General features: G+C 42.5%; 1 protein-coding gene across 7 annotated transcripts in view; it reads left to right on the forward strand.

Moving 5' to 3' along the window:
* The first annotated feature begins 1751 nt into the window (after window positions 1-1751).
* Window positions 1752-22079, forward strand: part of MAP3K9 (mitogen-activated protein kinase kinase kinase 9) — a 101854-nt gene continuing 81526 nt past the window's right edge. For 5 of the 7 annotated variants that reach the window (XM_081185917.1, XM_081185919.1, XM_081185921.1 and 2 more), the window contains exons 1-4: window positions 1753-2879; window positions 7095-7508; window positions 18458-18638; window positions 19835-19983. In XM_081185917.1, coding sequence (XP_081042043.1) covers window positions 2459-2879; window positions 7095-7508; window positions 18458-18638; window positions 19835-19983 — 1165 coding nt within the window. In that variant the 5' untranslated portion in view covers window positions 1753-2458. Of the gene's footprint in view, window positions 2880-7094; window positions 7509-18457; window positions 18639-19834; window positions 19984-22079 lie in introns of all 7 variants that reach the window. The other 2 variants (XM_081185918.1, XM_081185920.1) reach the window with 1 other exon arrangement.

Genomic DNA, 22079 nt, shown 5'->3' on the forward strand with positions numbered 1-22079 from the left:
CCAGTTTTGTTTTCCAGTGTATGTCTTATCAATACAGAAATAGGTGTGGCACAAGCAAATTTTTATTCTGAAAGTGTGGCTTAGAGAAAAAAGTTTGAGGACATTTGCTCTAGGGTTGCAGAGTAGGGATATTCCCAGTCATGCCTGGAGATGCTGGAGATTGAACCTGCGATCTTCTGCATAGAAACCCAATGCTTTACTGCTGAGCTATGGCACTTGTGCCTCTAAGTCCTCGCTCCCTCCCCATCAAACCTCAGTTATGCCCCTAAACTGTCACTGAGCAATGGGATCTTCTGCAGCCTGCTCCTAGGACAGTATTTCTAACTCGAGAAGCTGTGGAAAGCAATTCTAGATTTAATGTCCTTGTTTGTCTATTGGTAAGTACAATTTAATTAAGAATAGTTTCTACCCGTCCTCCAGTGCCGCACAAGAAAAGTTCCACTAATATGAACTGTGCTTGCATTGATGCCCACTTTAGGACTGCAGTCTTTTTCTGCTTTGCCAAGAAAAACAAATCTTACATCAGGTTTGAAAAGCTATTGCAATGTCAACCACAAGAAGGCAGTGCTGCTTATTTTTTAAGTTATTAAAGTACAGTATTTTGCTAGACTAGAGGAATTGGAGAAACAGATTGCTGATCATTGTTGTGTAGGGATGCTTTGGAAGTTACCACATCCTCAAAGCATTTCCTTCTTTAGTTAAATGCATGTTTTAGATTAGTGGTTTTGTCATTCTAGTAAATGATAGCAACTTCATATTATGTTTTTGGTGTACATGTATTCTGCATACTAAAATAACCCATAAAGGAGGACATCACATATTTTGAAAGATCGATTCAACAGCAGACATGAGCAAGAGATTGATGGTGTTCCTCTATATTTGTATACATATCTTAAAAAAACCCAGCACATATATTTTGTTTCCCATGAATCAGCCTGAAGATTCCATGCATTTAAGATACATGCATTTAAGAGACTGTTCTTGTAAAGATAACCCTTGTGCATAGGGATTTAAATTGTATTCCAACATGTATCACATGCTGCCTGAAAACAAGGAACTAAGGCACCAATTATCTTGTGGCAGTGAGGGAGAAACTTTTGAAATAACATTGGGACACCAGCTCCACGCAAGGCATGACGGATAGGAGCAAAAACCAAGACAGACAAAATATTTCACAAGGACAGGAAGAAACAACATGGACAGAATAAATGTCATACACAGTATGAGATCTTCTCTTGTACTTATAAATTGCCTCAATACGAGTAAAAGTTATAAATATTGCAGCTGTTGTATAAGGGATTACTATTGTGACTGGAATGTAATTGAAATAAGATTTTGGACTGCAGAAATAAAGTAAATCATCAAACCATCAATTCTAGCACGTGGGGTGCCACCTAAATTATGTAATTTGGTATTTGAATGATTGACATTGGGAATTGTATTGTCCTTTGACATTGATATAATGAGGCTATTATTGGATTATTGTAATTGAAAACTAATAAAAATCATTATCACAATTATTCTCGTGGCAGTCTCTCTCTCTATCTCGTCTGCTGTCAAGAGAGGTAAGAGAGCTGCAGTCCTTTCAGCTTTCCTAGCAGGTGCCACACGGCCTTGCCGGATGAAATATAGAATTATAGACCAACCATTGGACATACTTTCCCGTAATGAACCAATGGCAAACGAAGAAGCGTTGTTCCTGTGAGCCGTCCAAATAGAACGTGTCTCCCCACCCCACCCCGTCTCCCTCCCTCTATTTCATTTTCTGAGCCACGCGCTTTCATTCGCAGCCCAATGAAAGCTCCAGTAACTCTATCTGAGTAGTGCTGAAGGAAAGGATAATTTAACCCAGATGCAATCTTAGTTCCTTGCGCGGAGAAGACGAGATCCCAGCCAATAGGGGAAGCCACCGTCGGCGCGGAACGGACCAATGGGAAGAGGAACTTTGGAGCGCGTGCGGGGGGGGGTAGTGCGAGTAAGAGTCTATGGGGCGGGGATTGTAAGCGGCTGAGTGGGCTGCGGCTAAGCAGGGGGCGGGGTCTGGGCAGCCGGTGTTCAATCAGGTAAAGGGAGGAGCTTGAAGGACTGCTGCAACCGCGAACGGGGATGGAGATCTGAAGGACGGGTAGGCGGGCCTTACAGGCCGCCCCTCCCCTCTCCTCCCCCGGCTTGCCGGTCAGTCAGGTGCCTCAGGATGCGCGGTTGGTGCTTCAGCCTGTGGTGGAGCCGACGGCGGCTGAGAGAGACGCGGCTCTGGCGGGAAGGCCGGGTGTCGCCGCCGCCTCGTCACCGCGGACTGAGGAGGCGCGTCTTCTCCGCTCCGGGCCCAGGCGCCCCCTCAGGGTCGTACCTGCCGCCGGCAGCCGCATGAGCTCTCGGCGGCTCCTCCCGCGGGCAGCGCCTCCCCCCTTATGGAGGAGCCGCTCCCTCGTCGCCCTCCTCCTCCTCCTCTCCCCGCATGGAGCCTTTCGCAGTCCGCAGCCCGCGCCGCCCAGCTCACCCGCCGCTGCCGGCGGACGGCGCGGACGGCGAAGAGGATGAGGGCGCGGCGGCGGCGGCTACGGCCAGCTGGAGGACGGCGGCGTCGAGAGCGGCCTCGTGCGATGGCGGCGGCCTGCTGTGGACGGCCGTGTTCGAGTACGAGGCGTGCGGCGAGGACGAGCTGAGCCTCCGCCCGGGCGACGTGGTGCAGGTGCTCTCGCAGGACTCGCAGGTGTCCGGAGACGAAGGCTGGTGGACCGGCCAGCTCGACCAGCGCGTCGGCATCTTCCCCAGCAACTACGTGACCAGCAGCTGCAGCAGCAGCAGTCGCCTCTGCCTCCGCCAGGGGGGCGCCGCCGAGCTCCAGTCCCGCTACTCGCAGACGCCCGCCATACAGTGTAGGAGAGGGAAGGCGGGAGGAGAAGAGGAGGGCATGGTGGGGGGGGGGGCGGAGAAGCCAACAGTGCTTATCCCTTAATTACTTTAGGCCCCTGTTTCCTGGGAGAGGCTGGATTCCCAGCTCCAGGGACTCCCTGCTGCAGACGACCCTTCGGCGTTACAGTATTTACTTCTAGGCAGGACGAGGTGGCTGGAGTTTTCGACCTGTGCCGTCTATATAAGCCGCATGTTGGTCAATTAAGTGGGATTTTTAGCTCATTTTGATCGATTGTGGGATCTTTACCAAGAGGTGGCAGTTGTCCCTGTACCTACTTTTTTTTACCTCTCCCCGTTTAACGAAACTGCAAGGACGCGAACTTGCCTATATACCTTGCTGCTTCGAGAGGTAGGGAAGGAAGGGGCGTGGCACTGGGCGCTGGGTTATATTTATCCTGCCACTGCTTTTTCTGTCTCAGCTTTGCTCTCAACACCAGTGAAGAGCTCTTCTGTTCTGCCCCTTCTCATCTGGGTTTCTTAATAAGCTAATTAAATGCCAGGCTGCTTCAGGTCAGATGAATGTTATTCAGTCTGATGGTATTTTCACTGTAACTACCTGGTGATAGAACCAGGACAGCTTTCAGTACTGTCATCTGTTACTGAATGAGTGTATATGTGTGCTTACCTTATAGTTCTTGAAAACAAAAGTTGTCCTTCCTCTCAGTAGAGATGAAAACTATAGAATATAGCTGCATTTTCCATCTGTCCAGCTGACTATTCTTCTTCATTGTCAGACATTTTGTTATGTCCAGGGTGTGTTTCTCCATTTTCAAATCCATCACAATGTGATTCATTCTCCACAATCTACTCTTACTTTTGCTAATTACATATTTTTAAAGTAACTTGTTCTGAAGGAGTTAAATAATGCATAGCCTAAAGTTCAGTGCTAGGAGAAGTCAGAGAAAACACATTTTGAGAGTTGATGAGGAAGATACATTACTTCTTACAATGAAGCTGCAAAGAGACTGCAACTTCCTGTATCTTTGGGTATGTCCTGTCTTGTAGGCCTTCCTTTTTTCTCACCCCTACACATGGATATACTTCTAAATCTAACCCATTGCTCACAGTTCTTCTGCATCAGCTGCCTTCGAGTGGGCTTGTTTTGAGGATGTCTTCGTTCTGTCAATGTTGATGTTGCACTGCTCTCCTTGAATGCAAGCAGATGTAAAGGAACTGAAGCACAAACTTATGCAGGATTGTGACTTTTATTCTATTGTATGAAATTATATTTGAAATATTAGTATTTCATTATAAATATATTGTGAGCAAGGGATTGTAAAACTTTGTATCTTCCTTTTGGGGTTTAATCTATAAATTATTCATGGCCAGGGACTGGTGTTTCTTTCTAGGAGGTAGGAAAGGAATAGGACAGATTATCACTGATGTATTAGGATCAGGAAACCAGGCAATTAGCAGCAGCATAGTTCCTGTAACTGCTATCACAAACTGCATATGAGATTTTTTCTGTCTTAGAAGGCCAGTAGATGTTAGAGAGGGAAAACATATAACACAGCCTTACCTAATGGTTCAGAGGCCCATCTCTCTTGACTTGTACATGCAATCTGCTCAGTGCTCACCTGTTAAAAGTTGACCTGGTTATATACCTTGGTCTTTACTTTAGAGACAAGGGCTTGAATTGGTTTGTCATTTGAGTACTTGTTTGCAAGTAACTGTGAAAGGCAAGTTATGAGGGCATAGTGTCTCTTAAACATTACATTCTTACTGACTTAATATGTATTTAAACTATTTTTTTTATATTACTATTTTGCAAAGTAACTGAGATGGTGTGTGCTAGGCTTTTTGTACCTACATTCCCCCCGCAAAAAAGCAGCATGTTTTATTTTCAGACTCTATTTGCATTTGAGGCAGGGTAAATAATGCATTAGTAGTTAGAGGGCACTTCAGAACACAAAAACAGCAAGGTTACATTAGAACGTTAAGAATACCGGCTGCCGTGTTAACAACCATTTGTAGCATTAAAGGAGCTGTCCCTTCAGCACTGTTTGGTTTAGATCCTCAGTTTCCCTCCAAGAATGCTCAAGAGATGTTTAGTGTGCATCTTACAGCAGACATTCCACTCCCAGGGCCCAAATTATGGAGGCCCGCCAGTCCCAAAATAGGGGTACAGGGGGTGGAGCCAATAAGAAAGTGGAGGTGGAGATTGTCAGCTGATCATGTCAATCACTGATACCATTTTCTATTAATGCCTCATTTCTCTTTGGAAATTGCTAAATTCTTTACTACAGCAGTTTCCTTGCTATAGGGAGTTCCATAGTTCAGCTTTCCTCAAGCTAAGCACAGGCTTTGGCTCTGGAGGTATCATGACTCACTCTTCCCCTTTTAGCCAGAAGTTGCTGATCCAGAAGTTTCAAGTAGTGAATAATTCATCTATTCCCCCACCCTCTGTATATCTCTAAAAACATTTTATTTCTTCCATATTTTCCTTTCAAACTTGTATCCTGTACCCACTTCCAAATTGCCAATTTCTTTCAGCCTTCCTCCTCTTTTCAATACTTTCTCCTATGACATCTTTCCTCTCATTCCCTTCCTCTCTATTTCCCAGATTACTACACTACTACTTTTATAGCTGATGCTGCTAGCATCTGCACGGCCAAATGGCTCAAACTCCCAAGACAGTAGAAAAGACTACTGCATGATGGGGGTAGGTCGTACTGCTGAGGGCCAGTAGTGGTCCTTGGCCTACAGTTTGAGAAATTCTCCCATGGTATGTCACATCAAAGTATTACTCAATGTAATAGAGCTTCTCACTACTCCTGAAATAGCTCACCAAAGGACTTCATGTAATTTCAAGCACTTTTAAGTAGGGAATTCAGAACTGTATTTCCTGCTGTCTGTCAGGCATTATGACACACTTCAACTTCCTTTTCCCTAAGTGAAGAAAGTATGTGAGTTGGCAGTAATGTTTCCTGGTACTGGCATGCAGATTTCCTGTTTTTCTCTCAACATAAATTTCCTTTGTATTTTAAGTTTCAGAATTCTTTTAGTGAGTCTTCAGTAGTATGACTCCTAGTCAGATGGGCTACAATAGGTTTCATGTAATTGACCAACCATCAGAAGAGATGCGTACTAGTTCTGTGTAGTCTGGGTGCTATGGCCTTAAGGCCTGTGTTCTGTCCTCCACATCTTACAGGGTGGAGGTAGATGTAGACTTCAGCATGTGGATAGATTCATGCAAGGGGAGTTGATCCTTCAAGCATAAAGGCCCCAAACTATTAAAACATTAGAGGTAGTCTGAATTGTGGCCAGAAACAAATTGGGAATTAATGCAGTTGATACAACACTGGTGTAATAGTACCAGGCTCCAAGGGCAGCACTTCATAAAATTCATTGCAGTAGTCTAACCTGAAAATAACCAGCCTTGAACCTCAGGTGGGAGGCGAGTTAAAATATAAACAAATTGTTCATAATACTGCTGCCTTTTCTGGGGAGGTCTTACCATACTGGTCATAGTTTTATTGCAGTATATGTACTATATCATGTTGCAACCTTAAAGTGCCATTAAATATGAGTACTGACGTGTGGCACTTGCTCAGTTAACGAAAATGTAAAATGTTCTGTTTATTTGGCACACTTGAATTAGGCTGCTGGCAGCTATACATTTTTATAGCCGATGCTTCTCATATGAAAAGAGTAGTACAGGGTAAACTAAAGTAGTAAAGAATAGTAAAGGGAGATGTCTGCCTTTACAAAAAACTTCATTGCTATAACAATTGTTTATATTGATGGAAATAACTACATGTTAAGCACAAGCAAAGAAAAGTTGAAATACATTTTGTTTTCTTTTATATATTTGTAGCTACCTGTAAAACATGTGTGTATCTTTTTAGCAACAAAACATTGTATTTTTGCTGAATATATACAACTTTATAATTCAAGCCACCAATAAAACTTTATTATAAAATGATCTAAAATAGGTATATAGAATTGTTGCTTACAACAAAATTGCGTAGGGCATTTTAATGATACTACCTTGGTACAATTTTTCCAGACAAGTTCTGATAGCAATAAGAGCTTAAGAATTTGTTGACACAAGCCTAAACTGTTACATTTAAATGGCAGAATAATATTATTTAAGGCAAGGAATAATGCTGAAGCTATCTACTGACAATATTTAATCTTGTAAAATAACTTATATTTCTATGTTTCTCCATTTATAGTACGGGAGATTGACTTCTCTGAGCTGGTTCTGGAGGAAATCATTGGAATTGGAGGCTTTGGGAAGGTCTATCGTGCAATTTGGCTTGGAGAAGAAGTTGCCGTCAAGGCAGCTCGGTATGATCCAGATGAAGACATCAGTGAGGCTATTGAGAATGTTCATCAAGAAGCCAAGCTCTTTGCCATGCTAAAACACCCCAACATAATTGCACTTAAAGGCGTATGCCTAAAGGAACCTAACCTTTGCTTAATCATGGAGTTTGCCCGTGGAGGGTCACTGAATAGGGTGCTGTCTGGTAAAAGAATCCCACCAGACATACTAGTGAATTGGGCTGTCCAGATTGCTGGAGGAATGAACTATCTGCATGATGAAGCAATTGTTCCTATTATACACCGGGATCTGAAGTCCAGCAACAGTAAGTGGGGACTATAGCGGGTGTGATGTTGGGACTTACAGAGAAGTGGACAGCATAGATAAAATGTTAGTAACTTGAAATATATTCCAGCCACATAAGCTTGAGGACAAAATTGATGAGTAGGCTAGAATGAAAGGCAGGGGCATGAAAGTTTCCCCTGAGACTTACTCTTATGAGAGCCAGTGGTGTAGTGGCTAGACAGACGGATTGGGGAGGCCCAGATTCAAATCCCCATTCAGCCATTAATCCTACTGTATGGTATTGGACCAGTCATTGTGTCGTGGCCTGAACTACCTCACAGAGGAGTTAAGTTAAAGCACAGAGAACTATGTATGCCAGACTATGCGAGCGAATTGGAGAAATGGTGGGATATAATAAACAAATAAGGAACTGCTAATGAACAAAAAGAGAATGGCAAGAAAACAGTGTGGTGTAGTGGTTAGGAGCAGTAGATACTTAATTTGGGGAACCGGGTTTGCGTCTCCGCTCCTCCACATGCAGCTGCTGGGTGACCTTGGGCTAGTCACACTTCTCTGAAGTCTCTCAGCCCCACTCACCTCACAGAATGTTTGTTGTGGGGGAGGAAGGGAAAGGAGAATGTTAGCCGCTTTGAGACTCCTTCAGGTAGTGATCAAGCGGGATATCAAATCCAAACTCCTCCTCTTCTTCTTCTTTAGAGGAAGGATGGGGAACCTTTCTGATTATGAGGGTTGTCTCCCCAGAGGAGAACTCTTGGGAGTTATAATGGATGGGGTTGGAGTCAGCAATTGGCAAGGTCATAGATAAAGTGGGTTTGGCCAGAACTGGTGATGAGCCATGTATTTTTTGTCTTTCTCTTCTTCCCTTTCTCCTCTTACCTAGCATCTGAAAATCCTCATTCACTGTAATTAGGCTTAGATAAAATACTTTGCCACTCATGTGAAGGTTAACTTAAGCCCAACTGCTGATTGGGGCTAGGGAAGGGAGCTGAGATGGGGAGGCTATAGGATAATTCCTAAGGTATTTCATGACACAGTGCATGCCAGTGTGGTGTAGTGGTTAAGAGCGGTAGTCTCATAATCTGGGGAACGGGGTTCACGTCTCCGCTCCTCCACATGCAGCTGCTGTGTGACCTTGGGTCAGTCACACTTCCCTGAAGTCTCTCAGCCCCACTCACCTCACAGAGTGTTTGTTGTGGGGGAGGAAGGGAAAGGAGAATGTTAGCCGCTTTGAGACTCCTTTGGGTAGTGATAAAGCGGGATATCAAATCCAAACTCCTCCTCTTCTTCTTCTTCTGATAACACCAAGGTTGCGGGTACGATTCCCATATGGGACACCTGCATATTTCTACATTGCAGATGTTCTAGATGTACTAGATGTTCTGCAGGGTCCCGTCCAACTCTACAGTTCTATGATTCTATGACGCTTCTGGCCTAATGGTTCCTTTCCCCTGGTTTAGAGAACAGCCTTCTCCTAGAAGTTTATTTTTTGTATTGAAGATTTTACCAACACAATTGTGAATTCCTTTCTCGCTCTTTCTTTTAAGGCACTGTTGCCAGTTGTCATCTCTGGTATGTTAAGAGAAACTTGTGACACTTAGAACAGAGTTGTGAAGGTGATGGAAGGTTAATTGCCCTTGCTTGTTTGGATGTCAAAAATGGTAGTGGCAAGAACATTGTGATGTAGATTGATTTCCCCCTCGTCTGTCTTTTCTCCTTCTGCCCCGTTTCTATGAGCATGAAGCATATCAGCAGTCTGGGAGTCAAGACTTCATGACTTCTATTACCTATGAAGTCTTTGAACCTTGAAGACAGTTCTGTAATTTACCACTTTTCTCGTCACTTGGATCAAGAAAGAATGACTTCCCTTACTTTGACAACAGTCATATATGCAGTTTTCTATAACACTGGGCTGCCGTATGAAAGCTGCAAGTACAGTGGTACCTCGGGTTACAGATGCTTCAGGTTACAGACTCCGCTAACCCAGAAATAGTACCTCGGGTTAAGAACTTTGCTTCAGGATGACAAACAGAAATCGTGTGGTGGCAGCAGTGGGAGGCCCCATTAGCTAAAGTGGTACCTCACGTTAAGAACAGTTTCAGGTTAAGAATGGACCTCCGGAACGAATTAAGTTCTTAACCAGAGGTACCACTATGCTGGTCTATTCCTGCTGCCAGTCTAGCCCATAGGATATTTCCAGAAAGTGGAGTGAGACTGGCAACAGTAGAATGGTTGGGCAGCAACTCTGGGTAGTTACTTAAGCCTTTTCTCTCATATCTGAATAAATCTGATTTGTAAAAAGCATCTTAGCAAATTACTCTTGAAATAAATGATGTAGAAAGGAGATTAATGTTATCTATATTATGGACCTGAATTATGTATAGACTAAAAGTATAACATTTGAAGCAGTTCCACATGTTTTGTTAAGTAACGGTATCACAGGAGACTTACTCTGATTAAATTATCTATCTTAGAACTTCATGCATACTCTATCTGGATAATTTTCAATATGGGTCAGTATAGCAGCATTAATAAGTAACTGTTCCTTCCACGTTAGAAAGATGGAATCAAGCATGTGGATGAGAGGGAATGTGTAATATTGAGAGTATAACACAAATTGGGATAGCCTTGTGAGACTCTTGGTGAGCAGGTATCCTAGATGTGGAGGAGAAAGCAAACAAACTTAATTTCGATTCCTTTTTTCCTCCTCTTTGGTATAGTATATCTAGGATGATAAAATTGATTTTGTTAGAACCCTCCTGTCATTTGTGTGTGCAACACCAGCTTCTCACTTAAATTTGTGAGGAATTTTATTAAACTGGTTAGAAGTGAAGTTTGTTAACTGTGGAGAAAATAGACACTGTTGGCAGCCGATGTGTAACTAATTAAAAATAAACCTCTTAGCAAAGCTCCTCTCTGTCAGTTTCCAATACAATTAGCAGGATGCTAGCTGTCAATGTGTGTTAAATCTCTTTGACCTTGGAAATAATTTTGTCTTAGAACCATTTAGGTATTTGTTGCTCCTTGTATTAAGGAGAGATCTACATGAACTAGTTAGTTCAGTGCTCAGATAAGTGCTTCATAAGATGTGTTCACATTTTCACAACTTTGGATAAGAGATGTGACTAAATAACCTTTTTTCTGTAAAACTAGTTAGTTAAATATCTGTGAAATTCAATATCAAACTACAAAACATGACCAAATAGGTTTTCTAGCAAAGTATAGTAGGGCTACAACAGTTGTGCTCAGTAGCATTATTTTTGCCATATTACATGAAGTGAATGTGACAAATTCCACTACAAGCAAGAAGCTGTGACATGTCCTTATCCATAGTGTGTAACAAAGTGGCCACAATTTTTTGTTTAAATCCATTTTCTGTCCCTCATAGTTGCAAAGCATAGTTGCAAACTTTTTCAAAGTTCTCTGTCTTCGTTTTATTTCTCCACAGTACATGAATCTGGATATAGGAGTAAAAATATCTTAAGGGCAACACTTTAGGAAAAATAATATCATTAGCTTTTTCTGGCAACTGATGTGAATCTTGGAGTACCAGGTAGTCTGGTTGGGAAGAAGTGTACAGGAAAAAGTTTAGGCACTTGTTTGCTACTTCTCACCTGCAAATAACTCTGTTCTGCTTTGCAATAACAAATTAGCTGCTGGGATTTTCATCCCAAATTTGTTTCTGAAGATGGGGTTCAGGCTCTTAAACAGCCACTTGTGTGGTCACCTGCAGTAGGTAAGGATTGTCATTAAGTTACAATGGGGATACACTTGGTAGGTAAGTGAGCAAGAGTTACTTCTGTGAACTCACTTGCAAAACTGGCATATTCCTGTTCTTAGTTCATACTTGGTTAAATGTGGGCTTGTTCTAATTTAGAACAAGTATGTCTCCAGTACTGTACAGTAGACCCACAACTTATGCTGGGGTTACGTTCTGGGGCTAGCACATAAAGTTAAAATTGCATATAGTCAAACACATTGGGTGCAGTGGTGGGTGGGATTGCCAAAGTCTTTTTTTCCTGGATGTCCATCCCTTAAAAAAATACATTATTTTTTGCTAGGCGTGTAAAGCTGAATGCGCGCAGGTTAAAAGAGTGTAAGTTGTAGGTCTACTGTGTAAAGTGGCTTCCAAACTGGAATTTAACCTATATATTAAGCATTATTTTCCTCTTTGAAGTGTCTGATTAATCTCCATAGGAGTAATCAGAAATTGTTCTACCAAAGTAATTCCATCTGTTTAAGAACAGGTGAACAGGAGCTCTAATTTCTTTGCATACTGCTTTGGGAAGACTCCTCAACCTCTGATGCTTTCATATTGTTGCACAAAATCTTAATATTTGAATTGCCATTTCTGAAATAGGATAGTTGAGGACCTTCTATACATGATAATTAGAGTGCATGTCTTTTAATATGTTGACAACTTTGTGTTTCATGGTAGCATATTGGCAGGCTGGTAGAGTAAGAATGTTGATGTAAAATTTTTAGGGCTACAGACTTAAGTATTGCAATAGAATAGTTGTGAACTTCCTTAGTTGTAAAATGAAATGCTTACCTGATAAGCACAGGTAGAATTTGACAAATTGGTAGCACCTGTCCTAAAACAGCTTAAGTATAACAGTTCTCAGTTCCTGTTATTGTTTTAGTTCCTCACATTATTCAAGAAATAATAATAGTAGTAGTAATAATAATAATAATAATAATAATAATAATAATAATAATAATAATAATAATAATAATTTATTTATACCCCGCCCTCCCTGGCCAGGGCTCGGCTCAGAGCTGCTAACACTAAATATGAATTACAATAAAACGTAATAGAAAACAACAAACAAACAAACAGTTAATTAAAATACGGCTTAAAATACAGCTTAAAACACAGCTTATAATGCAGACATGTACAAAGTCTGATTGGCACCCTACTTTACCAGTGAACTGGGGGCTATGAACCAGCCCAAAATTCAGTGAGGATGCAACCCAACAGAGTTTTCGTTTTTAACCTACTTTGTGGCAATAATAGAGTTGAAAAACAGTTTTTCTCCACTACGTGCGTATTCTCAGGGCATTATCCATTGGAACTTTTCTCTGTGGTTTAACAGTCTCACAGATGGATTGTCAAGGTGAAAGAACCCTCAGAAGTATGCTGTGACATGTTTGCTAAAGATTTTGAGGATAAAATTACTCATATCCATTTCTACTTGGTGACAGATAGTTCTGTGGCAAAGTTTAGGAAGGTGTCTGGAGCCCTACCTTGTATTATATTGAATGAATTTGGAGCCTAATTACCCAAGTTAATATGATGCTAATTGTGTGAATTCATTAAACATTTGCAAGCATAAAAAATGTAAATAATAGCCTTTGTGGGTAGCATAAGCAGCATCAGGAAATGGGGAGTAAGAGTTTAATCATTGTAGAGGCAGCTTGATGTAGTGATTAGAATGTCATAGTAGACTAGGGAGATCCTGATTCAGTTTTCTACTCAGCCATGGAGATTACTAAATGGTAAATTAGGCTGAGAGATGTGGACTAATTTCACAGGGTTTTAGGATGAAATTTGGGTGAGGGTGCATGTATGTTGCCTTGAGCTCTTTGAAGGAAAGGTGGGATATAAAACAATGAAATGAATCCTTTCCCCTGCCTGCCCTAGTCTCAACATTGTTTCTACCAGAAGTGACTTCGCCATTTTGAAAATATATATATTTTTTATCTTTTAAAAAAGTGATTTTTATTGGTTCCACCCAGGAGGAAGGATTAAGTTATCCAGAGTCCTGATGCATATGGTTACAAGCATACCTGAAGACATGCTTGCTTTCCATATATTGCCATTCTGCTGAAATAATTGGCATCCTTCTCCAAGTGCCTCAGCCATGAAAACTGAGACAGAGGCTGTTTTCTACTCTATAATATTTTAGTTGTCCTCCTATGATGATATTTTCTAACTGGCTCTGCTAGTTTTTCTAACAGCTTCATATCATTTTTAAAGGAGTAAATATGCTTCATTGAAACTGCATTGAACTTACTGCTAATCAGTATCCTCTCTCTGTCTTACTCCATGGATTCTGCTGACATCACTGCATGCAATTTACTATCTATCACAATTCATTTTGGTGTTGTGTTTCAGCAATAGGAGAGGCAGATGAAAAATGGATAACTATGAAGCAGCACAGGCAGCTAAAGTGCAGTGAAATGCAAGTTGCCAAAGGATTCTTTTGCCAAAGGATTCTTTTGCAGGATCACTGTGATCCCTCTTGGGTAAGATGCCTTTTAGATGGGAAGTTTGTAGATGGAGCTTTGGCTTTGAATCTGCTTTTGTTTAGCTGCATCTATCCAAAATATCTGCAGTCACATATCTGTGTCAGCGTGCAGTTACATTGGCATTTTGTTGGTGTAAATGGAAGCATTTCAGGTTAAAGAGAACAGAATATCGCTTTATCTCAGCTTTTCACTAAAGTTAAGTTTGAACAGGATCTTACGGAAAGGACTTTCATTAATGGGTATTCATTATTCCATAAGGTCCCATCATGTCCTCATTCCTCAATTTAAGAAGAATATGACAAGCTGGAATGTGTGCAGAAGGTAACCAAGATGATAAGGGTGTGGAAACCAAGCCTTATGAGGAACAGTTGAGGGAATTGGGTATGTTTAGCCTGATAAAGAGGAGATTGAGAGGAGATATAATGGCCAGCTTCCATGTATGATCTAGTTGAGATTCCTGAATTGCAGGGGGTTAAACAAGATAACCCTCGGCGTCCCTTCCAACTCTACAATTCTATGTGTGGTCCTAGTGGCCTAGATCAGTTGTCTTCAACCATTTTAGGTTCTAAACCAAGGGTCACCAATCCAGTGCCTGTGGGCACCATGGTGCCTATGAAGGCTTCTGTTGGCACTCTGGGCAGGTGTTCCAGTCTCTCAGCTTTTCTTTTTGTGTGGCGTGTGTTTGTGTATGTTTGCATACGAAAGTGAGAGAGAGCCATAATCCGGGCTAGCAGCGCATAAGCTTATGCTTACCATGGGAAGTCAGCTATTGGGGTTGTTGTGTTTCTAATTCGTGTTATGTCATGCTTCCATGGGAGCCATTTTGTGCATGGCATCCCCAGCATTTTCTAATTCAAGTGCAGTACTTTAACCAAAATAATGCCCAGGGGCCAGAAACTGAGAGCAGCCAAAGTGGCCATAATTGGACTCTGGAAACTGAGCAATCTTAAAAGCGTAGGTTGGGGATAACAGAACTGCACCACAGGGAAATATTTAGTAGGGATTTCATTTGTTTCTTTTGTAACCTTGAAGTCCTGTTGGACTACTGTAGCGTAACGTTTCCCAACCTGGCATTTTCCAGATGCTTTGGATTGCACCTCCAATCATTCCTTACCACTGGCTATGCTGGCAGTCAGGTTGATGGGAGTTGGAGCCTTTGGAAAATTCCAGGTTGGCTGCTGTAGAGTGTTGTCCCCAAGGCGCCATTTACTGGCTTCAACTGGTACATTAAAAAAAAAAAAAATATTATTTATACCCTGCCCATCTGGCTGGGTTTCCCCAGCCATTCTGGGTGTCTTTCAACAGAACAATAAAAACACGATAAAACATCAAACGTTAAAAACTACCCTAAACAGGGCTGCCTTCAGATGCCTTCTAAAAGTCAGATAGTTGTTTATTTCCTTGACATCTGATGGAATGGCATTCCACAAGGCGGGTACCTCTACCAAGAAGGCCTGGTTCCCTGTAACCTCACTTCTCGCAGTTTCAAAACCCTAAAATGTATTTTATATAATTGACTTTTTATTTCTATTCTTTGTATACTGTATTGTTGTTTTATTGCTATGGCCGATGGCTGACGCAAATAAAGATTCATTCATTCATTTCACTTCTCGCAGTGAGGGAACCTCCAGAAGGCCCTCAGAACTGGATCTCAGTATCCAGGCTGAACGATGGGGGTGGAGACGCTCCTTCAGGTACACTGGGCTGAGGTATACCTAGCTTGGCATCCTGCCAGAGAGTGGTTTGTAAGGAGCAGATTACATCAGTGCCTCAGTGTCTGCTTCAAATTCCTATAGCTTTCCTGGGTACAACTCAAGACACACTCTTCAAATCTATGCAGCTCTTAATGACTTGGGCCTTGTATACCCAAAGAGCTTCTTTTCCCTCAAGTTCTGTTGCTGTTACTAAGACTGACAGCCTGAGAATGCCTTGAGTTGGTGGATGAGATTTGTAGAAAAAGCAAATAGATTTAGGGCTCTCTCAATCTCAGGCTTTGTATCTTAAAAGCAAAGCATAATGTTTTCAATCCTGCCCCCCCAATTTAAATCAGTTTTTATTTTATTTTTAAAATTAACTATTTTAAAGTGAAAACTTTGTTTCTATCCCCTCCATCTTACCTCTATAGAAAGGTATTTAAAAAGTGTACTTAACAGATGACTGTTTGACAAATCTAATTAAAAAATGAAATTTTTCAGACTTTATAAATAAGATATCCAACGATTTGCAGGAGTTACCACAAAAATGTTTCTCTTCAACCAGACCTTTGACTGATTAACATTCTATGGCATTTTAAATGTCTTTGGGGCTGTTTTTGTTTTATTATGTATTTTGTATTCTTATTTTGTGTATGTTGTGAACCACCCTGTGATCTTTGGATAAAGGGTGATTTAATCATCATCTTAATCTTCAAAGTTATTAAAAATTACCAGTAAGTTTGCAATATTCAAATGTTTTACCATACAGTGTCTTGATATTGGGTATTTGTCCTTATAGTATAGTGGGAAGTTCATAGGAGTACAGCCTGCTGCTTTGCTGGTGTCTTAGTTCTCAGCCTGGCTTTTTGCTTGCCAGGAATGACACTTTCTACCCACTTTGTCTGTGTTCCAGAGAGCCTCTTTAGTAGAGATGGATATCTCATAGTGGCCAGATATATTTCTCATTGCTATCTCATAGAATCATAGAGTTGTAATATAAGTGCATTTCTTGTCTGTTACATTCCCATTAGGGGAGATGTGAATTAGGCTGATTTGCTTAAGAATGGTATTGATTATGATTTAATGATGGTACAGATAATAGCGTATTTATCAGTAGCTTGTATTGATTGTTTTATGGTATATTTTTGTAATATTTGTGTTCATAATTTGGTGTACACTACTTAGAGATTTTATATATCAAGCAATTTAAAAATAACCTTAAGTAAAAATGCTGAGCAAATGAAATTCTCCTCTACCCTTATACTTTAGACCAGGGGTGTCAAACTCAAATTCATCGGGGGCCGCATCAGCAGTTTGGTCACCCTCAAAGGGCCGGTTGTATCGGCCTAAAATATTTGAGCAGGCTGAGACCCCTGAAGTTGATGGGCTTTTACATTTAAATGGGGTGTGTGTGGCATGTGATAAATTATGTGAGGTTCGAGCTGGTCTTTGACCAGTAATAAATTATGATGATGATGATGATGATGATGTGAGGTGGGGCCTACCTGCCCCCCTCAATATTTTATTCAGGCTGACACCCCTGTTATGAAAGATTACTAAAGTCTGCCCCTGTGGTGATGTATCATAACATTGTGCAGGCCCAGTCTGAGGGCACCTTTACTGGACTGTGTCTTGTTGCTGGGGCTTGTCTGCGCCTTCTCTTCCTTCTCCGCTTGTTACTGCCTCCTCCCTGTGCCAGGCGCTGGTGGGGGGGGAGATGTGCCAGTTGCACCCCAGTTTCTGACAGGGGCCAATGCTGCTTGCTCCTCCCTATGCTTTTAACACTGCAATATATCACTACCGTATCACAACATCACTATCACAATGTTGAAAAGTTGGTATCGTCTGCTTTTAGGGGCTGAGGGGCTTACTCAGTACGGACACGGGCACTCCTAGGAATTTATTGGATTTCAGATCCCTGGATTTCAAATCCCATTGAGGGGGGGCAGGGGCCGACTTTGGTAATATGGCACCCACCCTGAGTGAGGACAAAATTTGGTGCCCCCCCCATAGAATAAATAGGCATCGTTATCATTATTTTGTGCTCCCTTGGCTCAGGGCGGGTGAGGCGCCTGCGCGGCCCCAAATCTGGCGCTGGTGGAGGAAGCACATTTCCACGACGGGCCGAGCTGCCCCTGTGGATCCTGCTGCCTGAGGCAGCTGCCTCCCCTTGCCCTCCGTGGCAAGCCGAGGCTGAGGGGGACGTTCGCTTGCCCAGGCGCCGGGCTTCCGTCCACTTGCTCCGGCGCGCCCGCTGCAGCCCTGCTGCCAGCAGCCGTCGGGGAAGGCGGCCGGCTGGGCTCCGGGGCTCGGTGGGGCCCGCCGGCAGAGGGCGGTGCTGCGCCTCGCCTGGGCATGGAAGCCCTGCTGGGACGTTGTTTCCCGCGCCGCGCTCCCGCCTCCATCTCGGCTCGCTCCCTCCCGTCCTCCGCGCCTTGCCTGCCAGACTCACATCCCTGCCCGGTGGCGGCGCAGCAGAGGCCGAGCATGGCGCCAGCAGCAGCTGCTGGGGCGCGCGGAGGAGCGTCCGGCCAGGCAGCTCCGCTCCGCTTGCTGCTGCTGCTCGCGCTGGGCGCCTCCTGGGCGGTGCACCCGCCGGACCGGAGCCGCCGCCAGAGACGCGACAGCCCGTGGGACGAGGCGGGCGGCCTGCGGGGTCGCGCCGGTGGGGGACCTCTGGAGGCGGCCTCTCTGCTCACCACCTCCTTCGTGCTGAAAGGCGACGCGGCGCACAACCAGGCGATGGTGCACTGGGCGGGCGAGAACAGCAGCGAGAACGGCGGCTACACGGGCCACATGACGAGGTCTGGCGGGCCGGATTCGGCCCGCGGGCCTTGTGTTTGACACCCGTGCTTTAGACACATTCAGTGTGACATGTGCAGTAGCAGAGCTTCTGTTACTTCTTCACCCCACCCAACCCTGCACCTATGGACAAGATCTAAAAATTGACTTTTTTTTTTGAGGAAGCATTAAGTATAAATTGTATGTTCACTAAACATTAACCTTTTTCCTCCCTGTGTGCCAGTATTGATACTTGAGAAAGTAGAAAATGGAGACCTAAACAACAAGAACTTGAAGATCACAGATTTTGGCTTAGCCAGAGAATGGCATAGGACGACTAAAATGAGTGCTGCTGGGACGTATGCTTGGATGGCTCCTGAGGTCATCCGTTCCTCCATGTTTTCTAAAGGCAGTGATGTGTGGAGGTAAGTATATTGGCTCTAAACACATTGGAATGTTAACTTGTAGCTCCTGGATACCTAATTTAACTTTCTGTGCTTGAAATTATGTTTACTTGTTGAAGAGAATTCCTAAACAGTTGATTTACCAAAGCATCGCTCCCCCCACATCTTGTTTTGATACTGTTTTTTTCTGTGCTTCTGACTGCTTTGTTCTAAATTCTTACACTTTTATTTAGATGTACATTGGCTTATACATTAGTTTTCTGTATTAAGAATAGACAAACTACCAACAGGCACAGGTTCACGTCAGTTACTTAAAATAGATACCCTTCTTTCTAGCATGAAACTTGCTGACTCATACATTTTTTGTCAAAGGTGATAAAACTTGGAATCACCAAATCAGTAAAATGCCAAAATGCCCTTTTTAAAAAACCCGATGTTCCAGTTTTGTTCCAAGTATTGTCTTTATATTTATAGTGTAGGTATTATATTTATAGTGTTAACCTTTTGTCCATTATCTTGGCCCTCGTTGCTGGGCAAAGAACTAAAAAATCCCAGTTCTGTTTCTGCCAAAGGCTTCAGTTCATAAATAGGATTGGTACATGGTCATGGCACAGGTTATAAGGTGAAGCAGATACATATGAGCTGTAGACACAAGGCTAATTCAAACTAGGATGTTGATCCAGCAGTGCCATGCCGCTAGCATCTTCCTTTTGAATATCGTGGCAGGCACAGTAGCCATAATCTGGACACTGGGCAAGTAAACAGATTTGGTCTCTGAGGTGTCTCTTTGTCATGGAAGGTGGTGTTGGCGCAGCTCAGCATCTGATTTACTCTCAGTTGCCTCCCTAGAAGGAGGGGAGGCTCCTCCCTCCCTAGACAAAAAGAGGCAGAGGTATCTGGGCAGGGATGTTTGATGTCACAGGGGTGGAACATTTCCTTCACCAACCTGCTTGGATGTACCTGTCTATCTTCCAGAATACAGGCCCTCTACCTAGGTTCAGACACTTCCTGGAGTCCCGGTTTCGCCTCCCCCATTCCCCTAGGACCCTTACCAGTTCATTCAGCTCCCCAAACGACTCAGCATCTGACCATCCCCTCTGTGACATCTCCACAGAACTCATTCATTACATCCATGTGTATTTAATTGCTGCTGTCACTTCTAGGAGAATTGGCTGGTTTTAAGGGAGAATTACATTATTAAACTTTTCTTTTCATAGCTATGGTGTGTTGCTTTGGGAACTACTAACTGGGGAAGTACCATTTCGAGGAATTGATGGCCTAGCAGTAGCATATGGTGTTGCCATGAATAAACTTGCCCTTCCTATCCCTTCAACCTGCCCGGAACCTTTTGCCAGACTGATGGAAGGTAAGTGTTGACTGCATTGGACCTGACAAGATGCATGCTACTATTGGGACACAGTTCAGTACAGTACTGATTTTATGAAGATGCAAAACAATTTGGCTTCTGTAGTTTTTCAGCCAAGTAGGTAGTATGTTGTTTACTTTGACTACTAAAATACCAGTTTCCAGAAATGACAGGTGGGCAGAATACGGTTGTGCTCTTGTCTGCAGGCTTCCCACAGGCCTCTGGTTGGCCACTGTGAGAATAGGATGCTGGAAAAGATAGACTATTGGCCTGATCCAGGAGTCTGTTATGTTCTTAAGAAAGCTGTTCTTCTACTGTATGTATTCTGCTGCAATAGCAGATTGCTATATGGATGAAGCTTTTGCACCTAGTAAAGATTGTGCCAGGATTTGAGTTGCACTCGATGTAATCCATTATTGACTCCTAAAGGCTGCATATATAAACCTACAATTCTCCATTGGCAAGTTATACTGTCATGAAAGCAATTACATTTATACGGCTTTTGAATCACTATCTTTGTTGTGAATTTTGACATGAGTACATTTTCCCCCCAACAGTGCCCAGAAAAATATTTCGGTAAACTTGTAAATCTCACTGAACAGTTTAACTTACTTCTGACTAAACATAAACAGCATTGCACTGTAAGACTTTTGTCGACTGGCTTGAGGAACCCAAGGTTTCCAGAAGTTCGGGGAGGAAAGAAAAAAATGAAGGTGAGGGGGAAACACCCCAAACCATTCAATAAAGCCTGAGCATACTCAGTGGGCACAGAACATTGATTTGATGAGAGCAAGAGATAGAAAATTGGAGGTGGTATGGAGTGTGCTTTAAGAAGTTGTTAGTGGCTGACTGGAGCCCTGAATGGAAGCATTCCACAGTGTAATGTTTTGTTGCAGGTCCCACTTGTTTGTGTTATTACACAGTTTATATAATGCATTGTGTTCACTTTTGAGAACCAAAGAAAATATTGAACATCTTAAGTTTATAGCAATAGGCCAGTAGTCTTAATTTTAAAACCAAAATTAGTTGAGAATAGAGATGACATTATTTCTTTAAATACAAAAGGGCTTCTTGTGGTTTATACTAGAACTGAGAAATGCATTGCAGTTATTTCAAGATTTTTAAATAATAAAACTAGATGAAGACCTTGTTTATAACTTCAGACCTTTTATAAAGTGCTGCTCAAACCCATTAATTCTCTCACTGTGTAACTTCAGTTTTTATTTTGTTCTTCCATTAACTACGCTGGTGGGCTTCACTAAGCTAACAATACCAAACATGCCTTCTTGTCCCTAAAGAGGTTTTTGGATATCACTGCAGTCCTCATTAGTGCAAATACTGTGACAGTTTCAAGCCTGGGGAACTGAAAAGGCACAGGCCACCTGCATTGTAGTTATCCTGCTTACTCATGCATTTTGTTGGCAGCAGCACTTCGTTTTACAGTATGCCATGTTTCCTTTCTTGTCATAATCCTGATGCAAAGAGGCAGGCACAATGCTGCTTCAGGATATGTCTGTTTTGCTGATTGCCAGTAACTGGTTAATAACAGGGGAGAAAAGAATAGGAAAAATTGCAAAAAAGTAGCACCATAGCTGTCAACTTTCCCCCTTTCTTGCAAGGAATCCTATTCAGAATAAGGGAATTTCCCTTTAAAAAAGGGAAACGTTGACAGCTATGAGTAGCACCACCCCCCCTTTCTGTGGCACTTTTGATCCAATTAACAGTGCAATCCTAACTATGTCTACTCCTGTTAATAAGTCCTGTTGAATTCAGTGTGGCTTATTCCTAGATAAGTGGGGTTATGATTGCATCTTTAACCATTATTTTTCTTAATTAAAGGTTTGTATAAATATTTCTATCTGAATGTCCAAAATGAGGCCCTTGAAGTTCCTGGTGCTTTTTAAATTATGACACAATAGTGGAAAACAAAACCCAGTGAAGAAAAACCAAAGCGAAATGGGGACTTGGTCCATGGGACCATCCAATTTAAATGGCTTTTAAATGTAGATATGTTTGTGTGGATCATTAGTAGTTCTCTGTTCTGCATTGCATGACTCTCAAATAACAACAACCATGCTGCTTTGTTACACTATTGA

This window comes from Podarcis bocagei (genome assembly GCF_964188305.1).
Source record: "Podarcis bocagei genome assembly, chromosome: 1".
NCBI classification, from domain to species: Eukaryota; Metazoa; Chordata; class Lepidosauria; order Squamata; family Lacertidae; genus Podarcis; species Podarcis bocagei.